This window comes from Typopeltis vanoorti, chromosome 23, assembly GCF_054136105.1.
Source record: "Typopeltis vanoorti isolate ZY-2024b chromosome 23, IOZ_Tvanoo_1.0, whole genome shotgun sequence".
Taxonomy (NCBI): domain Eukaryota; kingdom Metazoa; phylum Arthropoda; class Arachnida; order Uropygi; family Thelyphonidae; genus Typopeltis; species Typopeltis vanoorti.
This window is the reverse complement of record NC_143571.1, coordinates 57,704,636-57,714,956: the sequence shown is the minus strand read 5'-3', so window position 1 is coordinate 57,714,956 and position 10,321 is coordinate 57,704,636. Positions and strand designations below refer to the sequence as shown.

The window sequence follows — 10,321 nt, the reverse complement described above, 5'->3', positions numbered from 1 at the left end:
ACTAGATCATTCAAAAGTAGTTATTAACCTTTCTTCGAGAGTCGATTTCTAATTCATTTTTCTATTTGTGTTATAATATCAATTTTTGATAGGAGATATGGCGTTAAGGCGAAGGTCAAGCCCTTAAGTAAAAGGTTATTCTCTTCATTTGTTAGGACTTAATTGGCACATTAACGATGCTAGAAAAATTCTGAGAGGAACCGCTCATTTGCTTGCCGATGATGCAAAACTTGGTAGAGCAATTGTTAATAAAAATGATGTTAAACTAAAAACTTTTTCAGGATGATTTTCATAAACCACCAGTGGGCAAAAAAGAATCGATGTCCGTTTAATGTAGCAAAGTGTAACATGTGTGTAAAGCGTGGGGATTACGGTTTGCTAGCTGTGTACCACATCGATGGAACTATTGAAGTTATGGATTTAGGCATGTTAGAGGACAGGGAGTTCAAGTTTAGAGGGGCATATTGCAAAAGTGTCTAAAGCACCTCATTGGATTACTTGGTAAAAGAAGAATACTTTGATGAGCAGAGAAAATCAGATTATTATACCTCTTTACCGAGAATTGGTAAGAGCACATCTTGACTACTGTGCACAGATCTGGGTACCCTGGTTTCTTGGGAATGAAGAGGAGGCGGATATGATTCAGAGGCGAGTGGCCAAGGTAGTAGCAGACTTTTAGAATGAACCTTATGAGGACAGGTGGAAGATTTCCGGGTTACAGAAATTTGTTGACAGGTGGAAATGTGGTAATTTGATTGAGATATAAATATAAAATTACTGAAGTGATTTTAAAAGATAAATACAGAGGAAATATTTCAGAACAGGTCTGTTGGTGGGAGAACTCGTGTCCATTTTGGAAGTTGAGTAAGATTATAGTTAGAAGAAGAAGTGAGGACTAGATTTATTATTATTATTATTATTTTTTTTTTTTTTTGGAGAGTAGTGAATGAGTGGAACAGGTTGCTATCTGTTGTGGGTGCTACGACTTTGGCTGAGTTCGAAGCAAAGTATGATCGATATTTGCTGAAATGTTGCATAGTGCTAATGCTAGGGTCTCCCTCGATGAGCTTAAGAAGTATGTAGAATTGCCATTATGATTATAATAATGATTAATCGCTCTCCACTGAGGAGACTATGGCTGACACCTCTCGTCATCTAGTAACTATAATCTCAACAATATACTATTGTCTGAAGTAGTGTAGTTTCTGTGGTCGAATATCTTGTATTTACCAAATGAGGAATTGAAATATGCAAGACAAAAACTGTTTGTTGAAGCCAGAGAGCTACTAGCTTAGGCAGTCGATGTAAGGCTTAGAATATGTTTTTAATCACAGTATAATAAAATAATAAAATAAAACTAAAACAAGTATGCATTTGTGTAGCTCAGTGGATGTGGCGTTTGCACACCATGGTACTTGATCGCACAAAGGAAGATTTCTTGGTTTCAAATCTTCTAGTCGGATACTAGAAGAAATTTTTCTAAGCCTTTTTTTGACCGGTTCCCGAGTTAGTCAATCTCTGGCACGGGCAAGCGGGTTTTGTTCTCTGGGAAACTCGGGTGTTTAGTCCGGTAAACTCAAGAAAATCGACTTGGAACTCACATTATTTCAGACATTAAATACCAGTGTTAGGGTTAGGGACCACGAGATGGCGGCACTTGTTGAGCCGTCTCTGTCTTCAGTGCGTGCTACTTAATTAGGGACATTAATTAAGCGACATTTGGATAATAAATTATCCAAAAGTTAGATAGGGCTAAAACGGCCTCGCCTACTCCCTATATACGGAATAAAAAGGCATTAGCTGATTTTTTTTTGATTAAATTATATATCAAAAATAAGAACATAGGAACTGAGATATATCACATGAGAACACAGTTGTTATGAGATGAGTTACATTTTCTCATGCCATTAACAGTTATTTTAACTGTATTTTGTAAGAACATAATAGTTGCTATAGGACAATATTACATATTTACATGAAAGTAACAGATGATCATTATTCACACTGTTAAGCACACACACACACACAAAAAAAAAAATCTTCTTCCCCTTTTCTTTGTAGTGACATTATCTTTCTAATGATATCACTTCTGTGTTGGAAAGTGAACAGTGATGAAGTCGCCCGCTCAGCCAGGAGTTGATTCCGTGGATTCCAGTATCGTGTGTATATATATATATATATATATATATATATATATATATATATATATATATATATATATATATATATATATATATATATACAATATGCAATATTGCATAGAGGTCAAAATGGATTATAGAGTTCAAAATAGAGTTCAATATTGTATAGAGTTACAAGAAGAAGAGCAAATGAAAGAAAATCGATTCGATGTGAGGTAGTTTCTTGATTGTTAGGTGCATATTAGATGTTTGCTGTGAGATGTTCATTTCTAGCGATGATGAAGTTTAGAAAAGTGCTTTTTTTTTCATGCTGAAGGATGATGTATGATTCAGCTTGAGCTTGTGAGCCTGTTGCGAGTATAGGCCTACGGTGGCGGGAAAATTTTCCATGGGCTGCTCCTTTAAATTTTTTGGAGGTTTCTCCTTCGGTGTTTAATTTGGATCCACTAAGTCCTGTTGTTATCACACGCTATGCGGGTTCGCTACACGACATTACACCGCTCTTACTCAACCCCCCCCCCGTATGAGAACCAAAATATGGTTGTGCTGTACTGATTTTTGGGCTGTTGAGAGTTAGAATTATTGTTTAGAAATACTGGCATAGAGCGCCCCACGATTCCTGGGTAGTTGTACTTAACATTTTAAACATGGCTCCACATGTTACAGTGAAAGTTCATCCTGTTGTACTGTTTAGTATTATTGATTCTTATGAAAGAAGAAATGATGATACCGGTCGCGTGGTTGGAACACTTTTAGGTAGGTCTTCATGTAATTGACTAGTTCCAGCATCATCATTTTTTGTTAATGGACTATGTAATGTATACTATGAAGTATAGACAGTGGCAACGAGTAGCATGTTTGTGGATAAAGTATCCGTATGTTAAGGGAAGAAAAATCAAGAGACATTAATTTTTAATTACATTTACATTAGTTATGTTTTTACACAAACGCTTTTCATCTCCCCCCCACTTTACTTTCTTTAATGATATATATGATGTTACGTATTTAATCAGATTCACAAAATAATGTGTTATGTTCATTAGTGTAATGGCTGTTATCCATAAACGAATTGTCCACCATGGCTAATTTTTAAGAAATATTGTGCTTTCATTAGCATTTGTTCAAACCTCTGTCTTTATTGAATACTTTAGTCTTTCAGGGATATGTATTGAAAACTATTTTCCAAAGGAGACATTTCTTGTCAAGTCATACCTGTTATATTTCTGTTACAATTATTGAGATAAAATGTAATTCATTTAAACTTATTACGTGATTTTCACCTACAATTTATCTAAATCCATAAGACAGTTATTATGGATGGGTTAGGTCTTGAAAATAGCCTCCCATGTTGAGTACTGGGAGGCAAGCCATGTAATAATAGTCTGGATTGCCCTAGTGATCAAACATGTTTTTTCAAGCTATTTCAGATCACAAGTAGCATGGTGGCCTCGCAGCAGATGATGTTATCATCTAACGCCCAAAGATTTTCAAATATCTGTCACAATGGGATTTGAAACCCACAGGTAATTAATGAGAAATGAAGATAAATCTACATCCAGGTTGGCCAAACAGTTTGTGTTTGTCAGATTTTCAGAACTAGTTAGTTTGTTGGATGAATTCTGATGGAGCTGCATATTGTCTTATGCACTTAACAAATATTAGCGGTCATTAAAAAAAAAAAAAAGTATTAAAAAATATATATATACATATACACAGACAGACCCCGAGATACATACATTCGTGAAATGTAAATCTGTACTACATAAGAAATTTGCTTAGACTCGCATGCTGCATTTGTCACTTGCTATGAATGCACCTATGTAGTATTATGCGTATTTTGAACTTGGAATTATGGATAATAAAGAAATATGAAAGCAGATAAAACTTGTATGCGAACTTGGACTTGCAGTATCAACAGTAAATACCATAGTAAGGGATGTTTCATATATAAAAGAACATGTTAAAGAACAGCGAGCATGAAAACAACCATAATAAGAAAAAAACATGAAGCTGCACTAATGGTGATGAAAAATTGCTTACAACATGGATAGAAGACCAGTTCCAGAAAAGCTTTTCTTTGAGCTTTATGATGATACAGACTAAGGTAAGAGGTTTGTGGATCTTAAAGGAAAATATCCTGAGGGAGTACTGTCATTTGCTGCAAGCAGCAGCTGGTTTGCACGTTTTAAAAATTGTAAAATATATTTGGTGTGTTTGTTTAAAAATTGCCTAACTGGATATGGTGTAAAATGAATGTATCGTCTATGTGTTTAATACAGGATGTTTATAATTTTTTTTTTTAACTATTTAATATTTCTGTATTGCATTACATGTCTATTTTTTCTATATATCTTTGACATGATAAAGTCTTATGAAAGGTTGGAGAAGGGATAGGGAATCCAACTTGCATAAATTTCAACCTGTGGAAGGTTCTACTTACGTATATCAAGAAGTGTTTGTATACAAACACGCACACACACACACACACACACACACACACCCATACTCCCCAGAATGTTTATTACTAATAATCTAACTCAACCTTTTTTTTTTTTTAACAAGCCCTTCGATAACGCTATTTACACTGCTTAGAAAGAAGTCAATTGACACCATAGTGTGAGGAACAAACAGCCATGGCATCTACCTTAATAAGATGTAGGACCTCCTTTGACTGCAGTGATGCAGCAATATCCTACAGGGCATACTTTCCACAACCGTTCTTTCTGTAGGCGTTTTAAAGGCGTGGGTGATGTCCCTTGATCTCATCTGATGCTCTATTTTATCCCACAGATGTTTCTTAGGGTTTGAGATCAGCCTCTGTGAAGGCCAATCAAGTGTGGTGATTTCATGTCCGCAAACCACTCAGTTATGGCAGCATCCCTATGATTAGGATGCTTTGCTGAAAGAAACAATGGTCAGTTCCATAGAAATGTATTACATTGTATACAATGTTCAGATACCTCTTGGAGTTCATTGTTTGTGGCACGACAAACAGAGATCCGAGGCCAAATGAGGTAAAACATGACCATGCCATCACATCGTTACCTCAAAATTTCATAGTTGGGGTTACACACTCTGCTAAGAGACATTCACTGGGCATCCCTCACACCCACACCTTTCCATCTGCTCAGTAGATGGTGTAGCATGATTCATTGCTCCATAACATAATGGGACATGGAAGCTTTCCAAGCTTCCACTTCTCACTATACATGCTCTTTGCATGACTGAAGTCAATGCTACGTGTTGGTTCAGGTAATGTGGGGGCTTGTATATTGCGATCCTACTATGGAAACATGGGTTTCCATGGTAGGATCGCAATATACAAGCCCCACATTAGCTGCACAAAAACATTCATAACCTAGGTTCTGAATGTTTTTGTGCAGCTTCGTGTTCCAGTCAATGTCCATAACTCTGCATTCAACGTGTCAGCCAACAAATTATGGTTTCTACATATTACTATTGTGGGCTACTCAATGGCGTCCTTACTCATTGAAGGAGGCCTTAAGCTTCATGCCCAAGCATTGTCCAACATTTGTGTAGTATCTATCATATTTTGCTTTGAACTCCTTCACAGCCTTGGCACTCACAACACTAGTTTCCAGGGATGGCCCATTGGCCCATTTTCTCCCACTACCAGACCTGTTCTGAGAAATTTCCTCTGTATTAATCTTCTAAAAACCCTTCAGTAATTTGTGTGTCTCAATCATATCACTCCTTTTATGCCTGACAACCAATTTTTGACCTTGACATTTAGAAGTGAGAAAGTTGTTCTGTTTTGGAAGGTGTTGATCAGGCCACCTACTGAATACTCTGTGCAGGTCAAGTTGCCTGATTTTCAGCAAATAAGTGTAGACAGGAGAAAGCTCAGAGTACATGAAATGTTGGGAATGAAGATGGAATGAGAAAATGCCATTTGTAGAATGTTGTGAATGGGAGGAGCAGAGGGTGAAGTGATCATTATTGTATAGGCACCTCTATGGAGTCCTAGACCCATAGTGGAGACCCAAACTGTCAACACAATGTCATACCACTCCTTGAAACCATTAACAGACTGAGCACTTACAACTGATTCATGCAATCTATTCATCCCCCACTCTCCAAGAGAAAAATCTAGTCCTCACAAAATTCCTTACCACACTCTTATCTACCTTCCAGGGATGACATCTTGTTCTGCTCCCTCTAGTCAAGTGCTGAAACATTTCCTTTGTATTAATCCTGTAAATTCTTTTAAGTAACTTAAATGTTTCTATCATACCCTACCCATCCCATTTCATCTATCAACCAACTTTTGCAATCCACAAACCCTCAATCTATTCCTCTCAGATAGCATTCTAAAGACCAATCTTGGTGGCTCACCTCTGGATCCTCTCCACCATTCCTCATCCCCAAGAAACTGACCTGAGTTTCTTGGGGATGAGGAATGGTGTCCGTGATGGTGATTATTGTACTCAGGTCTGTGATCAGATCTGAGTACAGTAATCCAGATGTGATCATATCAGTGCTTTTAGAAGAGGAATGATAACTTCATTATCTCTGCGTGTTAGTATGTTCTTCAATAACCAATAATTCTGTGAGCTACCTTACTTTGGCAATATGCCTTCTAAACTTCCACTATTTCTTACTACCCCCAAATGCCTGGCTTCATTAATTCTCTGGAGTACAATTCTCTCAATGTGGTACACAGCTTGTAATCTTTGTTTCCCAAAATGTATAATTTACTTTTCCACTTTAAATTGATATCCATCATGTGTTTACCCATATTGTCAGCCTTTTCAAATCATCCTGCAAACTCTCTACGTCAGCTTGATTAACCCAACTTTGCATCATCAGCAAACAACTGAATATCTTCATTCAAATTATTTCCAATATCATTTATATAGGAAAGGGTCTAAACACAGAGCCCTGTGGCACATTAGTTACATGCCTTCTCCTAGACTCTGCTTCTTCATATATTACTTTTTGGTATCTGTCCAACAGCCATCCTTTTATCCATATCACCAGTTTCATATCCATCCATCCAGGATCTGCCAGGCAGTGTCGGTGAATAAGCTACTCTAAGCTCGTAGGAAATCAACAGCAGCAGCATTAGCCTGGTTAGTGTATCCGCTCTCCAGCCAAAAGGCTGCAGGTTTGAGTCCTGCGTGGGCATGGATGGTTGTGATTTTCTGTGGAAATACTACTAGTTAGTCATGGTGGGTGGTAGATGGCGTTGTTGTGGTTGTTGTAGTTGATGGATTGAGTAGTAGAGACAGAAAGTTGTAGAGTAGGTGCCCTCCCTCGATGAGTCTTTGGACTCCCTGGAGGTGTCAGGTAATAATAATAATAATAATATGCAAGTAGCTTAGTTGTGAATATACTTCATGTGAAAACTTTTTTGCTTACATTTGGATAAAGAATTAATAAAGAATATATTTTCTTGTCAAGTATAATTTACTTTCTAACTAAGCAAAAAAAACTTTCTAAAGCTGATTGTTTGACAACCTTCTCTATCATTTTTTTAGAGAGAACAATAGTTTGATGACCGAGTTATCTCCCTATTTTAGGGGGGCATGCTTTCATCCATTTTGTTAGTAGATGCCAAATGAATACGATATGAAGATGGATGTTAATTCTGAAGCACAAGTATTGAGTACATTTGGAGGGTTACCATCTTGACCAGGAGACCTGTTATTCATGTTTAAGACTAAGCATTTTTCTGATGATCATAGGAGGCATTCAGTGAGGATCAAGAGAATGGAAAAGAGGCATAGAAATTACTGTATCCCACCCTATCAAATATATTTGAAATGTCAAGTGCAGCAGCAGTAGTTTCTCAATATCTTTCATTTTATGTATCCAGAGGTCAGCGTACGCAGCACTGATGTGAGTGCAATAAATCAAAAACTCGATCTCTCTCCCTACCTCCCTCCCTCCTTCTCCACTTTTATTGTATATACACTGTATACACAGTCTTGCCATAACTACTGTTACAACTTTTGCACACTCCTGCACTGCCCACAAAATTACGTGAGCCTGTTTCTATTAGTGGCACTGTGCACAGCCATCATTCACATGTTTATCAGTAGAGAGAGAAAGAAAGTTATCTAGCTGTACGAATTAACATGCAGTGGAGAAATTATGAAAATTGTAGCTGTAATACCACTTCACAAGGTTGGAATACAGTCATTTGTTATTTTCAACATGCTAAAAACACTCGGAATCAGTAGAATGTTCGTGACCATTGTAACGATGCAGATGATGTATCTGACTGCCAAAGAACAGGTTGACCATGCTCAGTTAGGATACAACGGCTTGTGAGGACTGTGAATGCACACCTCTACTATAATCCTGTGAGAATACAGAAATTGATGTTGTGAGAGATGAACATTTAACATATCTTATACACTATTACTATTATATGTGTATAATAGTAATAGCATATAATTAAAGATGTGGTCAGTAGGGGGTGTGAGGACTAGATTTTTTGCTTGGAGAGTGGTGATTGAGTGAAATGGGTTGCCAGAGTCAGTTGTGAGTGCTTTGTCTGTTAATGGGTTCAAGGAGAGGCATGATAGATTGTATAGATAGATTGGGTCTCCCGCGATGAGTCTTCGGACTCTATGAAATTTCCCGTGTAATAATATCTGATTTATGATGACCAGTGTCGCAAATCTTCATTCTTGATATTAGATTTTTGTAAATAAACATAGCAGTCAGCCATCAGATTTAGATATCTATTGGGTCTCTATTAAATCTTTAAAAAAAAAAAAATTTAAAGGAAATAGAAACAGTGGTGATGTATGCCATAAAACCATTGGCAATTGCTCACCCAGTATTAGAAATATTATGACAAGCATTTGTGGACCATATGTAGAAAGTACAATTTTTAGTAATCAGGTCTATCACAGTTTATAAATTGTACAGTAGTAGTTTTATTAAGCTCTTAAAGCATATAGGTGTGTGTGAGAAAGAGAAGATATATATTTATAATAAATACAATATTAAAAGATATACAATTCTGTTAATTTCAAGTTAATTTTCTTCTTGAATTTTTATTTTAGGTATATATGAGAAAGGTGCTGTAGAAGTTACTAATTGTTTTTGTGTGCCACATACAGAATTTGGAGATGAGGTAATTTTATCTCATTTGTTTTTGTTAATAGAAAATGATATTAGAGAGGCTATTTATGCTTTTAATTATTTTGATGTTTCTGCATAATTGTGTAGATCATCTTGAAAAACTGAATTATCTGAAAGAATCATTAAAAAGGTTTTGTGTTTAAATATGATTTTGTTAAAAAAAAAAACAAAAAGCAAGTCTATAGCCATTATCAAATAAATAAGTCAGTCTAATGATGATAACAAAAGCTCTCTTCAATTCTATATAATTCTTTAATGCTCTGATAAGGTGGTTAATCCTCTCTTGTAGTCTACTATAATCTTTGTTATATGTATGTTCAGATCAGTTTGACTGAAAGATGTAGCAGACTACAATCCTGCCATCTCCATCTGAGACTGGCTAACTTTATTTCATAAGTTCTTATAAAAGTTTTTCATATCCTAGATGCGATTCAAATCTAGGTCTTTCCATCTGAAGGCCATTGTCATTATGATTGAGCTACGTAGGCCCTATACTGGTGCATGTAGAACTTATTCTGTTTCATTATTCTTAACTTTCTGTTTAGTTAATGATTTATAAAGTATTATATTGAATTAGTTCATTTGATCAAGTTCCAGAGACCACAGATATTGGATGTTCTGAGAAAAATTAGAATGAACAGATGCATCATGGTAGAATCATTGAAAATTATGATATTAGGAAAGAACTTGACATTGTTAGCATTCATTAATGTGTAAGCAGAGCTAATCTCAAGGTTTTATGGTTATTTAAACACTGGAAGAGAGGAAAAATTAGTAAAGCAGTTATTTGATGGCAAGAAAAAAGACCCCGATCTCTAGCTGGATTGATATGGTTAGAAGTGGCTTAGAAGATTGAAATATATGATCTAACAGTATTGGAGTTCTTAAAGTAATACTGATTTGGAAGAAAATTTTTGTTAAGAAGTTAGTTATGTAAACTTTTCATGTTGTAATTCTGTCATACCATCCTGTCCACCCCAATGAATATAAATCACAAGTATGATGATACACAGACTTAGTTTGAATTCTATCAAATTTTGCTCCTCAAAATTATGGAGTTG

General features: G+C 36.0%; 1 protein-coding gene across 1 annotated transcript in view; it reads left to right on the top strand.

Moving 5' to 3' along the window:
- The first annotated feature begins 2,786 nt into the window (after positions 1 to 2,786).
- LOC150093875 (eukaryotic translation initiation factor 3 subunit F-like) overlaps positions 2,787 to 10,321 on the top strand; it is an 82,083-nt gene continuing 74,548 nt past the window's right edge. Inside the window, exons 1-2 of the mRNA XM_090412995.1 lie at positions 2,787 to 2,897; positions 9,182 to 9,252. Of these exons, the coding sequence (XP_090269121.1) occupies positions 2,789 to 2,897; positions 9,182 to 9,252 (180 nt within the window). The 5' untranslated portion in view covers positions 2,787 to 2,788. The remainder of the gene's footprint in view (positions 2,898 to 9,181; positions 9,253 to 10,321) is intronic.